General features: G+C 42.6%; 1 protein-coding gene across 4 annotated transcripts in view; it reads left to right on the top strand.

Annotated features, from left to right (window-relative positions):
- Window positions 1–27084, top strand: part of tp73 (tumor protein p73) — a 171710-nt gene that overhangs the window by 120379 nt on the left and 24247 nt on the right. For all 4 annotated transcript variants that reach the window (XM_068017155.1, XM_068017153.1, XM_068017154.1 and 1 more), the window contains one exon: window positions 24697–24883. In XM_068017155.1, coding sequence (XP_067873256.1) covers window positions 24697–24883 — 187 coding nt within the window. The remainder of the gene's footprint in view (window positions 1–24696; window positions 24884–27084) is intronic.

Below are 27084 nucleotides of genomic sequence, written 5' to 3' on the forward strand. Positions count from 1 at the left end.
ATTGATGCCCACATCCCATGAATGAATAAAAAAAATGGGGCAGGCAAGGTGAGTCTTGCTGTGTCTGGGCTCTTCTCATAAAGTTACTCAAATGCTCCAAATTTTGCCAATTCCCAGAAATCCCCACAGGCACTAGAATGCAACCTTGAGTAAGCTTGTATTTTCTGCTATTTTACATTGAATTGCATGGAATCTATAGTACGGAAAGAGGCTATTCGGCACACCTGGTCAATGGTCATATATGCTCCACACAAGTTTCCTTCTACTCCTCTTCATCTCACCCTACCAGCATATCCTATTCCTTTCTCCCTCATATGCCTATTTAAGTTTTCCTTGAATGCATCTATGCTACTCGTCTCAGTTACACTTTGGGTAGCAAGATCCATATTCTTACAATTCTTTGGCTAAAGGAGTTTCTCCTGCATAAAATTCAGCACATGCCCAGTATGTTGACATGCTTTGGGGACCTGGCATGCCTTCACACCCCTGCCAAATCATTATTATATTCTGGTAGGAAATTATTAATATTTTTCCACGCCATCTCTTGAAATAGAATGATTGCAAAAACTGCAATTCCTGTTGGTCCAATGGCTTAGTTACAGAACTGCTGTCTGAAAAAGAAAAGAAAGACTTGCATTTAAAAAGCACCTTTCACAACACCAGACATCTCAAAGGGCTTTACAGCCAATGAAATACTTTTTGAAGTGTAGTCACTGTTGTAATGCAAGAAATGTTGTAATATCTGATATGATATGATGCTGAGGCATACTGACCAGTAAGATCCCAGGTTCCAATCTCTTTCAGTACTGAGTTAGTTGAGCTCAGTAGTTGTGGCATTGCAGTTGGCCTCTGTGGCCCTGGACACAGGGTAGCATAGATCAGCCTAGGTTCCATTTAATCTCACTTTGCAATACTGGCTATTATTATTTCATTATTGTGAAATTACCTTTCTGCCTTAAATTCCCCTGCCTTCAAACACTGTCCCTCACACCAATTCATTGTTTCGCTTTGGAGATCCTAATGATTTTGTTGCAGTTCCCAAGCATAGCAAAGCCTCGCTTTAATTACTACGTCTAAAACTTAAATTTTCTTTTGACTTACAGAATGTGAGGAGGCATATATTAGGTCCCTTCAACAACAAAACTAATTAAAGAAAATTAGAGATTCGAAGGCGACAGTAAGCTGTCAATTTGATCGTGCTGCAAATGTTGAAGTATTAATTCTTGGAGAAAAGGCATTCCTTATACCCTTAATAACATTTAAAGGGAGCACTGCTTTTGCAAAAAAGCAGTGTTTGGAAAACTTTGTTCATTTGCTTGTGTACACATAACATGATGACATAAATTATTGTGCCACTAACATGTTGCTTCACAGTAATGGAAATAATGCCCGGCTTCTTCTGGCCCATCACCAAACCAGAAAATGCTTGCCCTGAAAGAAAGCAAAGATATAGCACTTCTTCTTTGTTACTGATCGCATGTTGCTTTAATTATTTTTTCTCTTATTTTAGCTTCCTTGTGTATACTTACCATTCATTGCCCAGATAGAGGACAGGAGCCCAAAGTTCAATGACTGATGGACTGCATCACTCTCTATTTTTCCTCCCCCTACCTGTAGTTCTTCAATTACTCCAACCCCAAGAAGAATGAACATCGACTGATAAGTGTTATGTAAACATGCTGTTTCACAAAGCATTGTGGCATTAGCACACTTAAAATTGCAACTGTTATGGTGTATTTGTAGATCATTGTGTTGTATATTTATAGAGTGTGTGAATAGCGAGATAAAATGAAAAAGGAGAGAATAGCACAAAAGCTTGCTTTTGTAGCACTTTAACATAATAATGTCCCACAGTTCCTCAGAGTTGTGGCTGAGCAGGAGCAGGAATAGAACAAAATAGTGGTATAGATAGAAAGACCAAAAGATAAAGTGATGGAGTGCTAAGACATGGAGATAAAAGGAGAAAGAGAGATTGACTGGCATACAAATGTAAACTATGATGTTTGGTCCAAGATCAGATTAAAATCTTTGGGTCTTCCCCAAGCTGAGGTTTCAAATCATCAGAAACCCAAAAGATTGGGGTTTGTCAGTTGCAAAGTTCAGCCTGACTATATATATGATTCTGCTGATGGAATGCAGCCACATGTAAGGAGTTAGTACATGTTCCAAATGAGACAGGCACACTTCATCTTACTCTGTGTGTGCATGTCAGGACCTGGCACAACAGAGTTATTTCTTTTTTGAAAATTAGAGCAAGTCCTAACTTTCCCAAAATAAGAAGCCAATGCTTTCAGAGACTAGATCAGAGGAAAAATATGTTGAAACCTTTCAAGTAACAAGAAGAGCCTTGACAAAGCTAGTCTGGGGGGTCTGGACTTTCAATCTTCAGAGCCTCAAGGATATCCAGGTGTTGGAGGAATTAAAGTCTTTTAAGAGTCTCAACAATCTAGAAGCATGTCTGCTGCAAACACATTAAAATTACCAGGCCTCTTTGACAGACACAGTGTCAATGCATTTTTTATCAAAGCCACAAAGATAATGGAGACACTTCGTACACAAGGAGGGAGATTCCCATTCTTGTCACTTGCCAGCTGCGTCCTATAAAAAGCAGTAGCTGTGAAAAAGCAACAAGTTCTCACTACTAAAGGGCTGACGTCTCCAAATACACAAGCCTCTTGGTACGCTTCTGTAGGGATTTGGCTTGTATTGTTGAGTTACAAAGGCAATTATATCTGACTGAAATAATAAGTGTGGCTGCTCATTACAGCCATGCATGTTTCATGTGAAGATAAAACAGTGGGCAGGACTTGCCACAACTACCCATTAAAAAAGTAATGCTGTTAGGTTAAAAAAAATGGTGATCTCTTCAATAATGAGAAAGGTTAGCTCCTTAGCCTGCTGAGTGGCTTGCCAGTCAGCGATAATTTAGCCATTGCTTACTCTGTCACACACAATGCTGTACAATTTCTGAATTATATGTTCCCCACTGCTGTGGCAGAGTCTTTGGCCATTGTAGCCTGACACTGCGGAAATCTGTTTAAAATCTGTTACACCATACTAATTTCTCCCATCTTCAATAGCTTTCTTAAAACTTAACTCTTCCGCCAGACCTTCGGGCATCACTGCTAAGCTTTTTTATAATACAATTTTTGTGCCCCATCTTGAATGTTTGCTGTGTTAAAAGTGCTATAAGTACAACGTGTTGTGGGTGCACCTGCCTTTCTGCATGTTTGTGTCTGTCCCTTGCTCTGCTGGTTGTGGCATTGCTGTTTCTGTTTCTACCTCAGACCTCAGAACTGCAGACGTTTATAGCAGAGAAGGAGGTAATTCAGCTTGTCATGTCTGTTCCAGCTCTTTGCCACAGCAGTCTAAAACTAATCCCACTGCTCTGCTCTCCCCATTGCTCTGTATCTCTATGTGCTTTAATATATGTAATTTTCCCTGAAAAGATGAAATGGTTTCTAAATCAATACCTCCTAGGACATAGGAAATAGGAGCAGGAGTAGACCATTCGACCTGTCAAGCCTGCTCCACCATTCAAACAGATCATGGCTGATCATCTACCTCTACACCATTTTTCCCCACTATCCCCATATCCCTTGATGTCATTAGTATCCAGAAATGTATCAGTTTCTGTCTTGAACATGCTCATTGATTGAGCTTCCACAGCCCTCTGGGGTAGAGAATTCCAAAGATTCACCACCCTCTGAGTAAAGAAATTCCTCCTCATTTCAGTGTTAAAGCGCCTGCCCCTTATTCTGAAACTGTGTCCCCTGGTTCTCGACTCACCAGCCAGAGGAAACATCCTATCCGCATCTACCCTGTCATGCCCTGTAAGAATTTTTAAAGTTTAAATATTACCTCTCATTCTTCAAAACTCTAGAGAATACAGGCCCAATTTCTACAATCTCTTCTCATAAGACAATCCTGCCATCGCAGGGATTAGTCTGGTGAACCTTTGTTGCACTCGCTCTATGGCAAGTATATCCTTCCTTAGAAAAGATGACCAAAACTCTGCACAATACTCCAGGTGCAGTCTCACCAAAGCTCTATACAAATTTCAGCAAGACATCTTTACTCCTATACTCAAAACCCCTTGCAATGAAGGCCAACATACCATTTGTCTTCCTAATTGCTTGCTGCAGCTACATACTAGCTTTTAATGGCTCCTGAACAAGGCCACCCAGGTCCTTTTGGACTCAACACTTCCCAACCTTTTACCATTTAAGAAATACTCCGCCTTTCTGTTTTTGTGTGGATCATTTCACACCTATTCACATTATATTCCATCTGCCATGTTCTTGCTCATTCATTTAGCTTGTCCAAATCCCCTTGAAGCCTCCTTGCATCCTCTTCACAACATACACTGCCATCTAGTTTTGTGTCATCAGCAAATTTGGAGATATTACATTGGTCTCCATATCCAAATCATTTATATAGTTTGTGAACAGCTGTGGCCCCAGCATTGATCCTTGCGGTACCCCACTAGTAACAGTCTGCCATCCTGAGAATGACCCGTTTATTCCTACTCTCTGCTTTCTGTCTGTTAACCAATTCTAAATCCATAGGAGTATATTACCCCCAATCCCATGTGCTCTAAGTTTGTTTATTAACCTCCTGTGTGGGACTTTATTAAAAGTCTTCTGAAAATCTAAACATATCACATCCACTAGTTCTCCTTTATCTTTGCTACAAGTAATACCCTCAAAAAACTCCAACAGGTTTGTCAAACATGATTTCTCTGTCATAAATCCATATTGACTCTGCTGAATCATATCATTACTTTCCAAGTGTCCCGTTATCACATCCTTTATAATAGATTCTAACATTTTCCCTACTACTTATGTCAAACTGACAGGTCTGTAGTTCACTGTTTTCTTTCACGCTCCCTTCTTAAATAGTGGGATTACATTTGCTACTTTCCGGTCTGCAGGAACCCTTCCAGGATCTCCAGAATTTTGAAAGATGACCACCAATGCATCCGCTATCTCTATAACCACCTCCTTCAATACTCTGGAATCTAGCTCATCTGGTCCAGGGGATTTATCAACTTTCAATCCAAGTAATTTTTCAAGTACTACCTCTCTATTGATACTAATTTCTTTCAGTTCCTCATTTTTACAAGTCCCTTGGTTCCCTATTATTTCTGGGACATTTTCTGTATCTTCTGTCTCTTGTTTAGTCTGCTTGCCATTTCCCCATTCTCCACCACAAATTCTCCTGTCTCCGCCTGTAATGGACCAATATTTGTCCTTGTTAATCTTTTCCTTTTCACATATCGAAAGAAACTTTTACAGTCTCCTTTATGTTTCTAGTTAGCTTGCATTCATATTCTCTTTTCCCTTTCTTTATCAGTTTCTTGGTCCTCCTTTGCTGGATTCTAAATTGCTGCCAATGCTTGGGTTTACCACTTTTTCTGGTGACGTTATATGCCACTTCCTTTGATCGAATGCAATTTTTAACTTCTTTTGTTAGCCATGGTTGATTCACCTTTCCTGTTGGGTTTTTGTGTCTTAGAGGAATATATATTTGTTGTAAACCGTGTAATACTTCTTTAAGTACTAGCCATTGCCTGTCTACTGTCAAATCTTTTAATATGTTTTCCCAATCCACCATAGCCAACTTGCCCATCATACCTTCATAATTTCCTTTGTTCAGATTTAAGGCCCTAGTTTCAGAATGAACTATTATATCTCTTTCAGACTTAATGTAAAATTCTATCATATTGTGGTCACTATTTCCTAATGGCTGCTTTACAGCAAGGTTATTAATTAGCCCTTTCTCATTACATAATACTAAATCTAAAATAGCCCGATCCCTAGTTGGTTCCTCAACATACTGCTCCTGAAACTCATTTCATACACATTCCAAGAATTCATCCTCACAGGGTAAGTGCTGATTAGGTTCACCCAGTCTTTCTGTAAAGTCGCCCATTATTACTGTATTGTCCATGCTACATGCAGCTCTAATTTCCTGTTTTATACCATGCCCAACATTACCACTACTGTTTACTGGCCTGTAAACAGCTCCCACCAATATCTGCTGCCCCTTGCTGTTTCTTAGCTCCACCCAAACTGATTCTACAGCTTGCTCCTTCAATCTAAGATCCTCTCTCACTAATGTACTGATTTCATCCATTATTAATAGCACTACCCCACCTCCTTTTCCCCTCCGCCTGTCCTTCCGAAATGATGAATATCCCTGAATATTCAGTCCCAGTCTTGGTCATCCTGTAACCATGTCTCTGTAATGGCAATTAAATCATACCCATTTACCTCTATTTGTGCCTTCAAATCATCTACCTTGTTGTGAATGCTGCATGCCTTCAGATAAAGTGCTCTTAACTTTGTCTTAACATTATTCCTCATTCTGATCCTATTTGATGTTTGCCTTCATTTCATCTGCCTTCTAATTTCGCTTACTACTTTTCTACTTCCTATTATCAGTTTTGCTTCCCTCCAATCTGAGCTCCCTGTCAGGTTCCCTGTGCCACAGGCTCTCCTGTGCCAAAGCATTCCATGCTGCAACAACCCATTTTGTCAAGAAATTTCTCTGAACCTCTCATTCTAACATTTTATTAATAGTAATTTTAAGTGTCAAAGAAAGTAGTCTTTTTCCTATTCACTCTATCAAAACCCTTATTAATTTTAAAAACCTCCAATAAATTTCTTCTTGGCTTTCTTTGCTGCAGTGGAAATGTTCCTGTGTCTCATCTTTCTCCTCAAAGGTATAGTTTTCCATCCCTGGCATCATTCTGATGAACCTACACTGTACACTCTCTAAGGCTTTAATTTCCTTTCTGTAATGCGGTGTCCAAACTGTACACAGCCTATTTAACCGTTGTTTTGTATAAATTCAACATTATTTCTTTATACTTGTTGTGCCTTTCTGTTAAGTATTTATTCCCATTCCTCCAAAATGTTTTACTTCATACTTATCCAAGGAAAAAGAAAAATAACTAAAAATAAAAAGGGGGGGCCCATCATGCTCTGAAATTATTGAACTCAATGTTCAGTCCGGCAGGCTGTTGCGTGCCTAATCGGTAAATGAGTTGCTGTTCCTCGAGCTTGCGTTGATGTTCGCTGGAATACTGCAGCAAACCCAGGACAGAGATGTGAGCATGAGAGCATGGGGAGGGTGGGGGGGGGGGGTTGTTGAAATGGCAAGCAACCGGAAGCTCGGGGTCATGCTTACAGACTTAGCGGAGGTGTTCAGCAAAGCGATCACCCCATCTGCATTTGGTCTCTCCAATGTAGAGGAGACTGCATTGTGAGCAACGAATACAGTATACTAAATTGAAAGAAGTACAAGTAAATCGCTGCTTCACCTGAAAGGAGTGTTTGGGACCTTGGATGGAGAGGAGAGAGGAAGTAAATGGGCAGGTATTATACCTCCTGCGATTGTAGGGGAAGGTGCCGTGAGAAGGGGGTGAGGTGGTGGGGATAATGGAGGAGTGGACGAGGGTGTCGCGGAGAGAATGATCCCTTCGGAATGCTCACTGGGAAGGGAGGAGAAGATGTGTTTGGTAGTGGCATCATGCTGGATGTGGTGGAAATGGCAGAGGGTGATCCTTTGGATGTGGAGGCTGATGGGGTAGAAAGTGAAGACAAGGGGACCCCGGTCGCAGTTCTGGGAGGGAGGCGAAGGGTGGGAAATAGGCTGGACACAGTTGAGGACCCTGTCAACCATAGTGGGGAGGGAGTCCTCGGTTGAGGAAAAAGGAAGACATATCAGAAGCACGGTCGTAGAAGGTAGCATCATCAGAGCAGATGCATTGGAAATGGAGAAACTGGGAGAATGGAGTGGGGTCCTTAAAGGCGGCAGGGTGTGAAGAAGTGTAGTCGAGGTAGCTGTGGGAGTCGGTGGGCTTATAATGAATATTAGTATACAGCCTATCCCCAGAGATGGAGACAGAGAAGTCGAGGAAGGGAAGGGAAGTGTCAGAGATGGACCATATGAAGGTGAGAGAAGGGTGGAAATTAGAAGCAAAATTGATATAAAGTTTTCTAGTTCCGGGCAGGAGCAGGAAACTGCACCGATACAGTAACTACAGGTTGGTCAGTTTAACATCAGTGGCAGGAAAGATTTTAGAAATAATAATCAGGGAAAAAATCAACTGCCAATTGGAGAGGTTTGAGTTAATTAAGGAGAGCCAGTACGATTTTGTAAAAGGCAGATCATGCCTGACTAATCTAATTGAATTTTATCATGAAGTAACAGAGAAGGTTGATGAAGGGAATGTGATGGCATGTTGTCTATATGGATTTTAAGAAAGCATTTGACAAAATACTTCATAAAAGGCTGGTTAACAAATTTAGGCTCATGGAATAGGAGGGTCAGTGTCAGCTTGGATAAAAACTTGGCTTAAGGACAAAAAACAGCGAGTCATGGTAAATGGTTGTTTTTCAGACTGGAGGTTGGTAGACAGTGATGTTCCCCAAGGTTCAGTGTTAAGACCACTGCTTTTATTGATACACATAAATGGCTTGGATATTGGAATACAGAGTAAAATTTCAAAATTTGCCAATGATACCATACCTGGAGGTGCGGGAGTGAGGATGATACAAATTGACTGCAACAGGGTATAGACAGGCTTATCAGCATGGGCAGGTAAGTGGCAGATGGAACTTAATACAGAAAAGTGTGAGGTGATACATTTTGGCAGAAGACATAGGTATAGCCAATATAAACTTAATGGCACAGTTCTAAAGAGTTTGCAGGGACAGAGGGACCTTGGGATCCATGTGCACAGATCCTTGAAGGTGGCAGAACATATTGAGAGAGTAATTAGCAAAGCATAAGAGATCTTGGGCTCCATAAATAGAGGGAGTACAAAAGCAGGGAACTTATGCTGAACATTTATAAAGCTCTGCTTAGACCACAACTAGAGAACAGCATCCAGATCTGGTCACAATACTTTAGGAAGAATGTGAGGCTCCTTGAGAGTGTGCAGAGGAGATTTAGCAGAATGGTTCCAGGGATTTGTGATTTTAGTGACAAGGTTAAGTTGGAGAAGCTGGGGTTGTTCCCCTTGGAGCAAAGGAGATTGAGGGGAGATTTAGTAGAAGTGTACAAGATTATGAAAGGTTTAGATAAGGTAGACAAAGAAAAGCTGTTCCCATTAGCAGATGGTACAAGGATTCAGGGACGCGGATTTAAGGTTTTGGACAAGAGATGCAGGGGGAAATGAGGAATAACTTTTTTTATGCAGCAAGTGTTAATGACCTGGAACTCATTGCCTATGAGGGTGGTGGAAGCGGAGACAATGAATGATTTCAAAAGGAAATTGAATGGGCACGTGATGGAAGTAAACTTGCAAGGCTGTGGGAATAGGGCGGGGGAATGGGACTAACTGAATTGCTCTACAGAAAACTGGCATAGACTTGATGGATCGAATGGCCTCCTTCTGTACAGTAATGGCTCCTACTATTTTGTCATTACAAGAACAAAATTGGATGCAGTACTTATCCCCAGGGTACCAGAGTACAGCACTTCTCCGCTCTGAGCAACACCCATTTACTCCAACTCTTTGTTTCCTGCCTGTCAGTCAACTCTCAATCCCTGCTTTTGTAGTCAATACTTCTATTTATAGAGCCCAAGATCCATATGCTTAGTTAACTACTCTCTTAATATGTCCTGCCACCTTCAAGGATCTGTGCACATGGACCCCAAGGTCCCTCTGTCCCTGCAAACTCTTCAGAACTGTGCCTATCCCTTCTCCCAAAAGGCATCACCTCACACTTCTTTGTATTAAATTCCATCTGCCTCTTATCTGCCAATGCTGCTAGCCTGTCTATGTCTTGTTGCAGTCAATCTGTATCATCCTCACTTTTTGCCACACCTCCAGATTTTGTATCATCGGCAAATTTTGAAATGTTACTCTGTATTCCGATATCCAAGTCATTTATATATATCAATAAAAGCAGTGGTCTTAGCACTAAACCTGTCCTTTTGTCATGGCCATATTTTTCGAATGAACCTCTTCTGAGACACTTTATCAGATGACTTCTGAAATTCAAATACACTAGAGCTACTGAACTCATTTTATCTAATTAATTACTTCTTCAACAAATTCTATTCTGTTTGTCAAACTAGACTTACCCTTCCTTAATAAACCCTTGCTAGCTGTCCTTGATTAATCTATGCGTTTCAGCTGTTTGGTGATGAATTATGGGGTCTGCTTTTGATCCCCAGCCACTTAACAGCCAGAAATGACAACAGTGGGCTTTTTGCCTGGATTGAAATTCGGGTCCCAAGTGTGAAATCACTATCTTCCATATTTTATTTATTCTTGAAAATTATCTGAAATACACTACGTACATTTTTGTTAATACCTTTTATTTTTCGCAGCGTGGTTTGTTAGAAAAATTGTCAAATTATTTACTTTGTTCAGTACTGTGTCTATTCCCAACTTTCCTCCTCTACTTCCACTTCTTCCACCCCTAATCCATGGTATTTTTCCATTGACTCCCAGCTCTTCTGTAAAAATGTCACATTAGGGGCAGTTTTGTGATATGGAATAAATACATTCCCATCCTGAGTCCTGTATCCTAGAAATTTAATATCAACTGTTCTCTGAAAGACTGTCATGCTTTAATGTTCATTAGTACATCTCCCACATCATTGTTCATAGTTATCTGGGTTCTGGATCCTTGTCCTGATGTCCACACTAGAATCTGCCCCAATTTAGGTTAGGAATTAGATCCTGACATCCAGTAGTAGGAGGAGACCTACATCCCATCAGTCAGTCTAATTCAAACTCAGATCCCAGGTGTGATATTAATGTTATTGCTGATCCACTGCACTGCAAATTCTTTTCTTGAGCTTTGTTGCTTTAACTACAGTATCCGGTACTGTTTTATTTTCCCTGTGTGCGATTTTCAGCTGTGTTCTGGAGTGAAGCTGCCTATGCAATGAAAGATCTCAGAAACCTCATAGCAGACATTGCAGAGTTGCTAATTGTTCCACTATTATCTGGGCAATTCCCATTAAAAGCCTCCCATCCTGGCTCCCATTTTCTAGCAGTTTAATACCAACTGTTCTCTGAAAGACTTTATTTGGTTTTTTTCCCAAAAATATACTTTATTCATAAAAATCTGTTAAAAAAAATACATTACAAAACAGCACCAAGTTGACATTCCAAAAAGTGCAAAGGAAATCAGTTTTCTTCAATACAGGAGTGAGTTGCCTCACAAACCTTCCATTCCATTTTACATACCATGTACATTTTACAGCAAACCCACATTTGGTGTATACAGGCCGCGGGGTTTCCCATGGGTCCAGCCCCTCAGTTCACTTTGGTGGGAGGACCTTACACAGTGGTCTTTCTCCATTGAGCCTTTGCAGCGGCTGTCCCAAGCTTTAGTGCGTCCCTCAGCACGTAGTCCTGGACCTTGGAAAGTGTCAGTCTGCAACACTCAGTTATGGACTTAAGTGTTTATTAGTAGATCTCCCACATCATTGTTCACAGCTATCTGGGATCTGGAGCATTGTCCTGGTGTCCAACTGCTAATTCGTCTTTTCCCTTTAAAGTCATTGCTCAAGTACACCCTGTGGAAATCCCATTTCTAAGCCCAGTTAGAGATTAGTATGTTGCTTGTAAATTTCAGGCTCCAGTTCACAGGAACACAGTATAAAATCTCTGGCTTTTTCTCACTTTTTTTTTAGATTGACGTAATAAAATGTGATGTCTAGAGTGTGGTGAACACAAGATGTAAATAGATAGATAGACAAACAGAGAGACAGATAAATAGTGTTATGACCAGGTGAGAAAGGTGTCTAGGGTTCCCTTTCAACCTTCACCTGGTCTTACTGTAACAGGATTTAATTTTAAACACACCGTGTTTTGAGCTGCCCCTTGGTGAATCCTTGTTCACCGCTTTCCAATTATAAGGCAAAGAAATGAGCCCAAACAGGCTTTCTTAGGTTTAAAGAAGAAAAGTGAAATTTATTAAAAGTTAAACTTAAACTCTAATTCAGTTAACGCAAATGGATACACACCGCGCCCCACCCTAGCATACATACCGATACACACATGCAAATAGAGACAGAAAAGAGCAGAAGAAAAATAAAGTGGAGAGGTTTGAGGCAATATCTGAAGAGTTTCTTGTTACTGTGCTTCGAGCTCACTGTAGAGTCCTTTTGTAGGTAGTTCTTGCTTATGGGTAATTCTTGCTTTTTGTTGGGGCCAGTATTCTTCTTAAATAAAAACAAGAAATGCTGGAACCACTCAGCAGGTCTGGCAGCATCTGTGGAAAGAGAAGCAGAGTTAACGTTTCGGGTCAGTGAACCTTCTTCGGAACTGACAAATATTAAAAATGTCACAGGTTATAAGCAAGTGAGGTGGGGGTGGGGCAAGAGATAACAAAGGAGAAGGTGTAGATTGGACAAGGCCACATAGCTGACCAAAAGGTCATGGAGCAAAGGCAAACAATATGTTAATGGTGTGTTGAAAAACAAAGCATTAGTACAGAAACGGTGTTAACGGACTGAATATTGAACAGCAGCAAGTGCAAACCTGAAAAAAAACAGTGGGTGAGCAAACTGAACAAACTAAGATGAGATGAAATAAATGCAAAACAAAGGTTGTGAAAAATGTAAAAAAGAAAAAAGAAAAAATAACTAAAAATGAAAGTAAAATGGGGGGCTGTCATGCTCTGAAATTATTGAACTCAATGTTCAGTCCGGCAGGCTGTAGTGTGCCTAATCGGTAGATGAGATGCTGTTCCTCGAGCTTGCGTTGATGTTCACTGGAACACTGCAGCAATCCCAGGACAGAGATGTCAGCATGAGAGCAGGGGGGAGTGTTGAAATGGCAAGCAACCGGAAGCTCAGGGTCCTGCTTGCGGACTGAGTGGAGATGTTCCACAAAGCAGTCACCCAGTCTGCACTTGGTCTCCCCAATGTAGAGGAGACCACATTGTGAGCAGCGAATACCATATACTACATTGAAAGAAGTACAAGTAAATCGCTGCTTCACCTGAAAGGAGTGTTTGGGGCCTGGGCCGCCTTAAACCTTGTTCATTGTAGGAGACTTTTCTCTCTTGGGTTTCATGTGTCTTCAATGGTTTCCAAAGCTGGTAAGAAAGAGATGAGAGCAAACAGGAGAGGCTGCAGACAGCCAGCCACGAGACGTCTTTTCAGTCCAGGATCAAACAGCTTTCTGTCTTCAAATGCTCCAATTTAAAACTCTCCGTTCAAAACTCTGCAACAGCCAGTTAGTCATGTGGCTAAACTGGACTGACCATGCCTGTTCTATGTATTGGGAGTGGGGTAGCTCCTTTGTTCCAACACTGCTAGTACGCAAAAATGTCTTTCCAGCCAGGGGCTTGGCAACCCCTTGTAATAGCCATTCTCTTCTTCCTAGCAACAATTTGAAATTTCATGTCCATGTGGCGAAATTAATGTGCCTTATTCTTGGCAGGTGGGGGCCTGCATGACAATAGAAAGACGCACAGATAGAAAAAAGTGCGTGTTAAAGGTAGGATTAGAATGTATTTCTGATACTTAATCCAATCCTAGTTTTTATTCCTCCCAAATCAATAAAATAAATACAGAAACTCTGAACTAGTTTTCAAGGAAGTTTCCCAATTACCTGGAAATTACATCACAGAAACAAGCCACTCAGCCCAACCAGTCCAGACTGGTGTTTATTCTCTGCATGAGCAGTAGTCCCAACCGGCCCTGTTCCCATACCCTTTCTGCCTCTTTCTTTCAGCCACTCATCTATCTTTTTAAACGTTGACATGACCCAACTGGGTTGGAATAGAATTAAGTTTGGGTCAGGAATAATAACACTGACTGGGTTGTCTGCATTGGACAGTGGGGAAAAGTGGCAACCTTAGACAACTCCTGTAACCAAAAAGCCCCACAATCACCACAAACAATGTGAATGAACTGCCTGTGGGATATATGTCAGTCAGCACAAGGGATGTCTGTAATAAAAACATCAGAAGGTTCTGATGATGGGTCACTGACCTGAAATGATAACTCTGCTTCTCTCTCCACAGATGCTGCCAGACCTGCTGAGTATTTCCAGCATTTCTTGCTTTTATTTCAGATTTCCAGCATCTGCAGTATTTTTCTTTTATTACAAGGGATGTCTGTGTCTGCTTAAAGTTGGGAAAATGTCAAGAACCAACCTGTATAATGATGTTGTCTTCATTTTCTGGAGTTGAGAAAGAATCCTTCTTAACCTATCAGCTAGTTGAAACATCTCAAAATACTTCACATCATGAATTACTGTTGTTAATTTAGGCAAATGTGCCAAGCACACTGTGCCAGCAACATCCCACAACTAGAAGTGAGATGAATAGTGGTGGTAGTTGAAGGAAGAAAATTGGCCAGGAGAACTCTCTGCTCTCCTTCAATAGTGCCGTGGAATCTTTAACATCTACTTGTTTAAAGAGAACAGACAGATGGTGTCTGGGGTTATTACCTCATCTGAAGGACTTGTTGAGCAATTAAAATGTACAATAACTGCATCAACATATAAAGTAGTATATTATTCTGAAAATTAAATCTTGCATTAACATTAATTGGATGTATTTTCTACACCCACTGAATTAACCACTTCTTCAACCCATCACATATCTAAAATTCCACATCAGCCTTCTCTGTTGACAGATTGGAATTAAAAGAAAAGGAAGACTGGTATTTTTATAGTGGCTTTCACAATCACAGGATGACTTAAAGCACTTTACAGCCAGTGAAGTATTGTTGAAGTGTAGTCACTGTTGTAATGTAGGAAACACAGCAGCCAATTTGCACACAGCAAGCTCCCACTAACAATAATGTGATAATGACCAGATAATCTTTTTTTTATGTTGATTGAGAAATAAATATTGCCCAGGACACCAGGGGTAACTCTCCTGCTCTTCCACAAAATAAAGCCAATGGATATTTTGAGTCCACCTGAGAAAACGCAGTTTAATGTCTCATTCAAAATATGGCACCTCCGACAGTGCAGTACTCCCTCAGTACCGCACTGGTGTGTCAGCCTAGATTTATTTGCTTAAATCTCAAGTGAGACTGGAACACACAAGTTTCTCACAGAGGCAACAGTGCTACCAACTGAGCCATGGCTGACACTGTTTAATCTTGGATTCTCCCCTCCTTTCGTGAATGTGTTGACTTCTTGTTAATAAACTTTTAGAATAATCTACCTGAGGAAGTATTGGCCAAAGATATTGGAGACCTCCAATTTGCAGTTGAAAATGCTGGAGGAACGATGAACCGAGTGCTCTTTTCTCAACTTGATTTTGTTGTGTTCTGAAATAAAGGCCTGCTACCCGACCCAAACCCGACGAGACCCGGGGAAAAATGGAGGGACTCGGGCCAGGTCGGGCTTAGGTCCGATGTGGTTCTGTCGGGTTCAGGTCGGGTTTTTTTCCCCTGACCTGAGCAGGCCTTTATTCTGAAACGCTTTGTCCAGATGGACCACTTAACCTATATAAACACAGGCTGGCTGTTCAAATGCAGAGAGACATTGCAGCCAATCCCAATCCTATCTGATGAAAGGTCACAGACCTGAAACATTAACTCTGTTTCCCTCTGCACAGATGTTGCCAGATCTGCTGAGTATTTCCAGCACTTTCTGTTTTTATTTTAGATTTTCAGAATCTGCAATATTTTGCTTTTGTTAACCCAATCCTGTCTTTGTTCAACGTTCACATGTGCAATTTCCAGCAGGGATCACTGAACTGTGATCAGGATCAAGTCGGATTTACAGCCCAGGGCACCAAGGTCAATTCTAGCACCTTATACCTTTGCTCTTGTTTAGATCAGCTAACTCAGCACAGTGGCATCAGTTTGATCACGGGTGACCTGTGTCAGTTTACATAACCAGGTCTCCAAATGGCAGGCTGTGATTAAAAGCCATTTGCAATTTATAGCCTTTCAAATGCTATCATTTAATTCCATTAATCTACATGACTGTACAAATACCGCTGAAAAGTCAGGAAACCATATGCTCCAGGTGAAGTTCTGGCTTCTTCTCAAGAAAGACATGCTGAAGCATGCCAGTGATAATGTGGAGACCTCCATACACTTTGACTTTTCTACCCATGAGTGAAAATAAAATATGGGCGTTTTATTTCAAAGTGGAGCAAACTGTTTGGATTTCAAAGACCAATGTCTGGACACAAGAAAGTGATTTTCTCCACCTCTGACATGATCAAACTTGTTTGACTTGGTTCATTGTTACAGTAAAATTGTTTTCCACTGAGTAGATTTGGAATCCTGGTATATGGGATTCGCATCTTTTTAAAAAATTAAATGCTGTACTTAGAAACTTTATTAGATTTTCTGGTGCAGTGCACTCAACTGAATTGAAATCTGGACTGCAAATGCAAAGCCCTTTTAATGGTCCAGTTGGTAAGTGGTTGAACTAGTACTGAGCCACACAGAGCAGAATTCTTAGTTTAGCTGAATTACTCAGGCAATTAGCTGTACGGGCTACCACAAATACATGACGTAGATTCAGGGAACAATTAGCCAAGACTGTCTGTCCAGATCACCAGCTAGTGGTCCTATTGAAAAGCATAGTTGTGTAAACATTAGATGAGGATTGGATTGAGCTAGGCTGTGTGTCTGTCTGTGCCCCTTCCCCCTACAATGGAATGGAATATTCAGTGCTCACTATCCAGCATCATGAAGCAAGGTCACTTTTTTTTTTAGAGATACAGCACTGAAACAGGCCCTTCGGCCCACCGAGTCTGTGCCGATCATCAACCACCCACTTATACTAATCCTACCCTAATTCCATATTCCTACCACATCCCCACCTGTTCCTATATTTCCCTACCACCTACCTATACTAGGGGCAATTTATAATGGCATTGATCACAAGTCGTGGGAGTCAGTTGCCAGCATTCGCCAGAGCTGGCGGGCAGCCATAAAGACAGGGCTAAATTGTGGCGAGTCGAAGAGACTTAGTAGTTGGCAGGAAAAAAGACAGAGGCGCAAGGGGAGAGCCAACTGTGCAACAGCCCCAACAAACAAATTTCTCTGCAGCACCTGTGGAAGAGCCTGTCACTCCAGAATTGGCCTTTATAGCCACTCCAGGCGCTGCTTCACAAACCACTGACCACCTCCAGGCGCGTATCCATTGTCTCTCGAGATAAGGAGGCCCAAAAGAAAAGACCCTAATTCCATATTCCTACCACATCCCCACCTGTTCCTATATTTCCCTACCACCTACCTATACTAGGGGCAATTTATAATGGCCAATTAACCTATCACCCTGCAAGTCTTTGGCATGTGGGAGGAAACCGGAGCACCCGGAGGAAACCCACGCAGACACAGGGAGAACTTGCAAACTCCACACAGGCAGTACCCAGATTTGAACCCGGGTCGCTGGAGCTGTGAGGCTGCGGTGCTAACCACTGTGCCACTGTGCCGCCCAAATTGTGAGGTACCAGAAAATGATTCACACCACTGGCACTGTATCCTATCAAATGAGTAAGCAGAAATATTGCAGTGATGGAAAAATAGTCCTGTAAGGCAAACAATGCCAATTCGACTCACTCCACGTGATATCAAGAAACGACTGAAGGTGTTGGTTACTGCAAAGGCTATGGGTCCTGACAATATTCCAGCAATAGTACTGAAGACCTGTGCTCCAGAACTTGCCGCACCCCTAGCCAAGTTGTTCCAGTATAGCTACAACACTGGCATCTATCCGGCAATGTGGAGAATTGCGCAAGTATGTCCTGTACACAAAAAGCAGGACAAGTCCAACCTGATCAATTACCGCCCCATCAGTCTACTCTCAATCATCAGTAAAGTGATGAAAGGTGTCATCAATGGTGCCATCAAGCAGCACTTGCTTAGCAATAACCTGCTCAGTGATGCTCAGTTTGGGTTCTGCCAGGGCCACTCAGCTCCTGACCTCATCACAGCCTTGGTTCAAACATGGACAAAAGAGCTGAACTCAAGAGGTGAGGTGAGAGTGACTGCCCTTGACATCAAGGTAGCATTTGACCGAGTATGGCATCAAGGAGCCCTAGCAAAACTGGAGTCAATGGGAATCAGGGGGAAAACTCTCTGCTGGTTGGAGTCATACCTTGCGCAAAGGAAGATGGCTGTGGTTGTTGGAGATCAATCATCTGAGCTCCAAGACATCACTGCAGGAGTTCCTCAGGGTAGTGTCCTAGTCCCAACCATCTTCAGCTGCTTCATCAATGACCTTCCTTCAATCATAAGGTCAGAAGTGGGGATGTTCACTGAAAATTGCACAATGTTCAGCAACATTCGCGACTCCTCAAATACTGAAGCAGTCAGAGTAAAATGCAGCAAGACCTGGACAATATCCAGGCTTGGGCTGATAAGTGGCAAGTAACATTCGTGCCACACAAGTGCCAGGCAATGACCATCTCCAATAAGAGAGAATCTAACCATTGCCCCTTGACATTCAATGGCATCACTGAATCCCCCACAATCAACATCCTACCATTGGCCAGAAACTGAACTGGAGTAGCCATATAAATACCATGGCTACAAGAGCAGGTCAGAGGCTAGGAATCCTGCACAAGTAACTCACCTCCTGACTCCCCAAAGCCTATCCACCATCTACAAGGCACAAGTCAGGAGTGTGATGGAATACTCTCCACTTGCCTGGATGGGTGCAGCTCCAACAACACTCAGGAAGCTCGACACCATCCAGAACAAAGCAGCCCGCTTGATTGGCACACCATCCACAAACATTCACTCCCTCCACCACCGACGCACAGTGGCAGCAGTGTGTACCATCTACAAGATGCACTGCAGCAACGCACCAAGGCTCCTTAGACAGCACCTTCCAAATCCGCGACCTCTACCACCTCGAAGGACAAGAGCAGCAGATGCATGGGTACATCACCACCTGCAAGTTCCCATCCAAGTCACACACCATCCTGACTTGGAACTATATCGCCGTTCCTTCACTGTCGCTGGGTCAAAATCCTGGAACTCCCTTCCTAACAGCACTGTGGGTATACCTACCTCACATGGACTGCAGCGGTTCAAGAAGGCAGCTCACCACCACCTTCTCAAGGGCAATTAGGGATGGGCAATAAATGCTGGCATAGCCAGCGACGCCCACATCCATGAATGAATTTAAAAAAAAGTTGAGGATTAACACAAAAGTAGACTCTACAATAACGTTTTTTTGGATTCATCCTTGTCACAGTCTCTCCTAATGTTGCTGCAGTTCCATCTATTATTATAGGGAAGAAATAAAAACCCGAAACGAATTAAATTTTCTTGAAAAGATGTGAATCAATAAATAAAAACTTATCAGGTGGTTTCATACAAAAAGATTGCAAAAGAAAAAATGTGTCAAGAGAAGGTTCATTCACTGAGTGAATGTTAAACATCAGGTATGGCGATTTAAGTATTTACATTACTGAGAATTGTTTACCAACTCAGCAGTGATCAAATATCACAGTGACCTCAGGGAAGATGTTACTGACTTTCACAATGCTTTTAGAAGCCTTCAAAATACAAGGGTAAAAATTACAATTGGCCCTGTTCCAATGCAACTTCTTCACACATTCGGATCAAATTCCTTTCCAGATTGTTTTCACCTTAATACTAACCAATGTCTTGTTAAAATCACTGGAGCTTGGGTCTAAGCTGGATCATTGATCTTTCATCTCTGGGCTATCAGCTTCCACACTAATTTTGGCCTTCTGCACCCTTTGAGAGAATGGCTGCATCTGTGTGTTATGCTGTTCTCGGGAACAGTAATATAGTGGATATTATACTGGACTTGTAATCCAGAGGCCTGGACTAATGATTCAGAGACATGAGTCCAATTCCCAAATGGTAGCTGGGGAATTTAAATTCAGTTAATTAAATAAAATTTATATAAATAATTAATGGAGTAAAAAGCTAGCATCAGTAATGGTGACCGAATTGTTGTAAAAACCATCTGGTTCACTACTGTTCTTTAAGGAAAGAAATCTCCCTTACCCAGTCTGGCCTATATGTGAGTTCACATCCACAGCAATGTGTTGACTCTTAACTGCCCTCCAAAATGGCCGAGCAAGCTACTCAGTTGTATAAAATCACTACAACAAAGTATACGAAGAATAAAACTTGTCGGACCCCACCCAACATCGGCCTAGGCATTGGATTCAGGCATGACAAAGGTATACCCAGTCCAGTAAATCTTGCAAAGTCCTCCTCATTAATATCTGGGGACTTGTGGCAAAATTGTGAGAGCTGTCTCACAGACGAGTCAAGCAACAGCCTGACTAGTCTTACTCACGGAATCATACCTTTCAGCTAATGTCCCAGACTACTCCATCACCATCCCAGTATATGTCCTGTCCCACCAGCAGGACACACGCACTGCAGGTGGTGGCACAGTGGTGTGCGGCCCTGGGCATTCTCAATATTGACTGCAGACCCCGAGTGCATGGCATCAGGTCAAACATGATCAAGGAAACCTCCAGCTGATTACCACCTACTGCCCTGCCTAAGCTGATGAATCAGTACTCCTCCATGTTGATCACTCCATGGAAGAAGCATTGAGGGCAGCAAGGGCACATAATGTACTCTGGATGTGGGACTTCAATGTACACCATCAAGAGTGGCTTAGTAGCACCATGACTGACTTAGCAGGCAGAGTCCTGAAGAACATTGCTGCCAGGCTAGGTGTGCAACAGGTGGCGAGAGAACCTACTTGACCTCATCCTCATCAATCTACCTGTTGTAGATGCATCTGTCCATGGCAGTATTGGTAGGAGTGGCCATGGCATAGTCCTTATGGAGACAAAGTCCCATCTTAATACTGAGGACACCTCCATCATGTTGTGTGGCACTACCATTGTGCTAACTGGGATAGATTCAGAACAGATCTAGCAGCTCAAAACTGGGTATCCATGAAGCACTCCGGGCCATCAGAAGCAGCAGAATTGTACTCCAACACAATCTAACTTCATGGCCTGGCATGTCCCTTACTCTACCATTACCTTCAAGCCAGGGGACCAACACTGGTTTTAATGAGGAGTGTGGAAGAGCATGCCAAGAGCAGCACCAGGCGTACCTAAAAATGAGGTGCCAACCTGGTGAAGCTACAACTGTCATGGAGTCCACGATTTGCAAGACCAGTAAAGGAGTGTGTGCAGACTGTTGTCTGAGCAGATGACTTGTTGAATTCTGTTAAGTGCGCTGACTCTAGTTTTAAAGCATTTTTTTTGAGACAGTCCCTAACTTAAATCTTTAGGGTTCTGGGGAGACAGAACAGGTTGGACACAGGGTCAGTTGACCAGAGGCATGTGACCAGAGCTATCCAAGCTCAGATTTCAAGATTAGAAAGCTTAAGCAGGCTGCAGGCAGAGTGTGTTGCAGACAAGCTTCTGAGACTGGACATTGATTCTGGGAGCTGGCGATTGGAAAATATGAGTTGCGGCGGCTGCTTTCAGTGACTTAAAGAAATACTGGTGGAACCACACCATCAGTACTGTTGTGAGCAGAGCCGACAATACAGAAATGTTGAAGGGAAGACTGCAACACTTGCTATTGATGAGAAGGCATTAGATCAGTGACTGCATCTTGGAGGACAGGAACTGGAAATCTACCTGAAGAAGTTGTTCAGTTTTGAAGAACTTTGTGGCTGTTCAGTGCCATCTTTGCTGCGTGGACTGCCCAATAAATCGTGAGATCTATCTTTGTTGTATTTGATAATTAATGTGTAATCTGTAAAAATTGACTGTGATTTGTCTATTATTTCATGTTTAATTTATGTAGATTTTGGTTTGACTGTTAGAGTGGAAGATATAAATGTGAAATCTTGTCCATTTGTTTTTTTTTGGGCCGTTCACTCAGTTCGGTTCTTTTGGTTTATTGATCACCACAGGGGTCATAGCACAACACAGGACTGCATGCAGGCTAAACAGAGGAAGCAGCATGCTATAGACAGAGCTAAGCGATCGTATAACCAATGGTTCAGGTCAAAGTTCTGCAGTCCTGCCACATCCAGTCATGAATAGTGGTGGACAATTAAACAATTAACGAGAGAAGGAGGCTTTGTGAACATCCTCAACTTCAGTGATGGCAGAGCCCAACACATGAATGCAAAACACAAATCTGAAGCATTTGCAACCATCTTCAGCCAGAAGTGCCAAGTGGGTGATCCATCTCAGCTTCCTCCTGAGGTCTCCACCATCACAGAAGCCAGTCTTCAGCCAATTCAGCTCACTCCCTGTGATATTACGAAATGGCTGACCCCCTCTTGGATGCAGCAAAGGCCATAGGTCCTGACAACATCTTGGCTGCAATGCTGAAGACTTGTGCTCCAGAACTAGCCGGGCCTCTAGCCAAGCTTTTCCAGTACAGCTACAACACTGGTATCTATCTGACAAAATGGAAGATTGTCTAGGTACATCCTGTCAACAAAAATCAAGCCAAATCCAATGTGACCAAGTACTGTCCCATCAGTCTACTCTCAATCATCAGCAAAGTGAAGGGAGGGGTTGTCAATAGTGCGATCAAAAGGCACTTGCTCATCAATAGCCACTTGAGTCCAGACCTTGATCCAAAAATGGATAAAAGAGCTAATTTCCAGAGGTGAGGTGAGAGGAACTGCTCTTGACATCAAGGTAGCATTTGACTGAGTGTGCCATCAAGGAGCCCTAGTAAAATTGAAGTCAGTGGAAATCAAGGTGAGAACACTCCACTGACAGGAGTGGTTGTTGGAGATCATTCATCTCAGCCTCAAGACATCACGGCAGGAGTTCCTCAGGGCAGTGTTCAACACCCAACCATCTTGAGCTTCGTCATCAGTGATCTTCCCTCCATCATAAGATCAGAAGTAGGGGTGTTTGCTGATGATTGCACAGTGTTCAGTTATATTTGCAACTCTTCAGATAGTGAAGCCATCCATGCCAGTATACAGCAAGATCTGGATAACATTCAGGCTTGGATTGATAAGTGGCAAGTAACATTCACACCACACAAGTGCCAAATCATGACCATCTCCAACAAGAGAGAGTCTAACCACCTCTCCTTGACATTCAATGGCATTACCATCGTTGAATCCCTCACCATCAATGTTCTGGGGGTTACCATTGACCAGAAACTTAACTGGACTAGCCACATCAATACTGTAGCTACAAGAGCAGGTCAGAGGCTGGGTGCTCTGTGGTGAGTGACTTACCTCCAGACTCCCAAAACCTTTCCACCATCTACAAGGCCCAAGTCAGAGTGTGATTCAATACTCTCCACTTGCCTGGATAAGTGCAGCACCAACAACACTTAAGAGGCTCAATGTCATCCAGGACAAAGCAGCCTGCTTTTTTGCCACCCCATCTTCTACCTTAAACATTCACTCCCTCCACCACTGCCACTTTGTGGCTGCAGTATATACCATCTACAAGATGCACTGCAGCAACACGCCAAAGTTTCTTCAACAGCATCTTCCAAAACCGTGACTTCTACCACCTAGAAGGACAAGGGCAGCAGGCGCATGGAAATACTACCACCTGCAAGTTCCCTTCTGAGTCGCATACCATCCTGACTTGGAATTACACCCCTGTTCCTTCGTAATCGTTGGGTCAAAATCCTGGAACTCCATCCCTAACAGCATCTGGGAGTACCTTCATATGGACTGGAGTGGTTCAAGAGGTGGCTCACCACCACCTTTTCAAGGGCAATTAGGGATGGGCAATTGCCAGCAATGTTCACATCCTATGAAAGAATAAAAATAAAACGAACACAAAGGCTAAGGTTAGCAGCAGCTTCTCCAGCTGCCTTACTTGGTAGTAAGGCAGCTGGAGAAGCTGCTGCTAACCTTAGCCTTTGTGTTCATTTTATTTGCAGTTCCAAAGAAGGGTCACTGACCTGAAACGTTAACTCTGCTTCTCTTTCCACAGATGCTGCCAGACCTGCTGAGTGGATCCAGCATTTCTTGTTTTTATTTCAAATTTCCAGCATCCGCAGTATTTTGCTTTTACTTGGTAGTAAGTCTTGGTAATAAGTGATCTACATGTTGCTGAGTTCCTTTAGGAACCATGTTCATCATAAGCACCTCAGTTTTGTGCCTCCTGGCTCCTCATCCTATATGCAAAGAAACTCAATGTTCCAACCAACTCTTACTTCTCTGCTGCTCAGATTGCTGCAATTTTATCTATATAAAAAGTCAAACCAGTATATACAAATAAGAACAGTATGTATGATTTTTTAAATGTGACTGGATTAAATCTGTGTACCTTGGTCCTCTGCTCTCTAACCCCACAGTGGTGCAGTGGTTAGCACCGCAGCCTCACAGCTCCAGCGACCCGGGTTCAATTCTGGGTACTGCCTGTGTGGAGTTTGCAAGTTCTCCCTGTGTCTGCGTGGGTTTTCTCCGGGTGCTCCGGTTTCCTCCCACAAGCCAAAAGACTTGCAGGTTGATAGGTAAATTGGCCATTATAAATTGTCACTAGTATAGGTAGGTGGTAGGGAAAATATAGGGACAGGTGGGGATGTTTGGTAGGAATATGGGATTAGTGTAGGATGAGTATAAATGGGTGGTTGATGTTCGGCACAGACTCGGTGGGCCGAAGGGCCTGTTTCAGTGCTGTATCTCTAATCTAATCTAATCTAATCTAATCTTCACCCAATGACTACTCTTGATCTTGACTTATCATGGTAGAGTGAGTAGTAAGGAATGATAAAGAAATTCATTCATATTTGAATTAATGCTTTACTGTGTGTTATTTTATTTTATAGTATTCTCCACTGCTGAAGAAACTTTACTGTCAGATTGCGAAGACATGTCCAATCCAGGTGAAACTGACCTCGCCGCCACCTCCAGGTAGCGTGGTGCGTGCAATGCCAGTCTACAAAAAGGCTGAGCACGTGACCGAAGTAGTGAAACGCTGCCCCAATCATGAGCTTGGCCGAGACTTCAATGACGGTGAGTGAATGTTAGCAAAATGCAATGTAATCCCTCTCTCCACGTATCTACTTGGTAGCCTTAGACAATCCATGAGGGGAGGAGGGTAGAATTTTCCTTCTTCTTAACCTAGCGCAACAGTGACACCAATCAGAAATGTAAACTATAATTTTTCTACTTTTGAGCTCTTTTCTGTCCTAAAAACAGTGACCCATTAGAGAATCATACCACATTGCCTATTCACTGTTTTTCTGTTTTTGGTAGTCAATGATCCCTTTTGATTAAGATCGAAGAATTAGCATTACACTACTGCAGTTAATTCTCTAACATGTGCTCCCTTCAAGCACAGCTCAGGATAAGAGCACAGGACTACTGAATTTACCCTTCTTCCTTAGTATTGTGCATTCACACACATGGTCATCGTACAAGCTAGTTGCTTTCGCTCAGTCATCCCTACTTGAAAAATAAAATGACTGAAAGACTGTAAGGGGGGAAAGAACTATTGGTTGAATGACCCATTAAAGTGGTAACCCATTCTGTGCCATCAGAAAGATCCCAGGGATTTGGTTGTGAGCTTCGCATAGCTACTCCCATTAACAGGCATGCTAGTTGTTACATTTCTACCCCCACGTATTGTACTTGATGCCACTTCCTGCAGTGAGTTCCAGGCATGGCCATGCACTGTACAAAGTTTTTACAGCTACCTTTGGTGCTAGTTACCGTGTTGGGAACATGCTCCAGTTTCTCACACAATGTGGGGGTCTGAAGAAGCAAAAAATGTCTCACTGAAATAATAATGAATAAATAGAACTTGCCTCAGACTGAAGTTGGCTTGAGACCAGGACTACAGCAGCATCAACAGCCTTTAACTGGTTGTTTATTTTATCATGTATTTTCCATTCTCGAAGTCTCCCTATGAGGATGGGCTGGATCCATGTTACCTGTAAGCCATTCCACCTACATTGTATTACCAATTATTAACCTCCCCTCCCTTCATCTCATGGTCACGATGGTGCTGTGGCCACACTACAGTGCCAGCACCCCATCCCCGTATTGCAAAGGCCCTTGTACTCACAACCCTCCCTTCCTATCTATGATGTAATCTACCTACCTAACATGCAAAAGCACTTAAATAAAAGCAAAATACTGCGGATGCTGGAAATCTGAAATAAAAACAAGAAATGCTGGAACCACTCAGCAGGTCTGGCAGCATCTGTGAAAAGAGAAGCAGAGTTAACGTTTCGGGTCAGTGACCCTTCTTCGGAAGAAGGGTCACTGACCCGAAACGTTAACTCTGCTTCTCTTTTCACAGATGCTGCCAGACCTGCTGAGTGGTTCCAGCATTTCTTGTTTTTAATGCAAAAGCACTTCCCGCCCCACCCAAACTATGATGTGAAGCAAGTTTACCTTTAGCTATCCATATTCTTTGTTGCTGTTATTCAATCACATTCCACTAAGAAAGAACTCAAACAAAATCAACCTGAAGTATTGGTGGCAAAGACTGGAACAAGAAGGTGCAGCAACAACAACAGAGGGATTTGTTATTTTTCTCCCCAACATCATCTGTATTTCCCTGTTCATGTTATAGAGTCATAGAGTCGTACAGCATAGAAACAGGCCCTTCGCCCCACCGCGTCCATGCCAACCATAATGCCCATCTATACTAATCCCACCTGCCTGCATTAATTCCATATCCCTCTATGCCTTGCTCTTTCAGGTACCTGTCCAGGTACCCATCCTCCGCTGAGAGGGCAGGCAGGCATGTGCTCCCTGACCTGTTCCAAAAGCAACTGCTCAGAGTTGCAACCTGGGAATGGCTCTTCCTCTGATTTTTCTTCTTTACCAGTTGGGAAATGACTGGGTTTTTGCTCAGCATCTCATCCCAGCAGCGCATCCAGAATCAGTAACTCAGCGCACATGGAGTTGTAGTCATTACCCCCTGCCTCTGTGATTCAATATGCCAACATGTCTTAACCGCTTTAGCCCTGTCAGTGGACATGGTACTGTTGCCAAGTTTCCCAAGTTCAGTTATGTGGCTGTTACAGCAAGAGGCTTTTCAAATATGTCTTTCAGACACCAGTGAACAGACAAAGTGCCAAAATCAGCTAGTCAGTATGTAAATTGCTTGGCATCAGGCACGGTACCAAAACAACACTAAAGTATGGCTATTTGCCATTTGCAACCAAGCTCAGTAGAGAAGTTTCAACCAGCCCTGTGACTGC

Source organism: Heterodontus francisci, chromosome 37, assembly GCF_036365525.1.
Source record: "Heterodontus francisci isolate sHetFra1 chromosome 37, sHetFra1.hap1, whole genome shotgun sequence".
NCBI classification, from domain to species: domain Eukaryota; kingdom Metazoa; phylum Chordata; class Chondrichthyes; order Heterodontiformes; family Heterodontidae; genus Heterodontus; species Heterodontus francisci.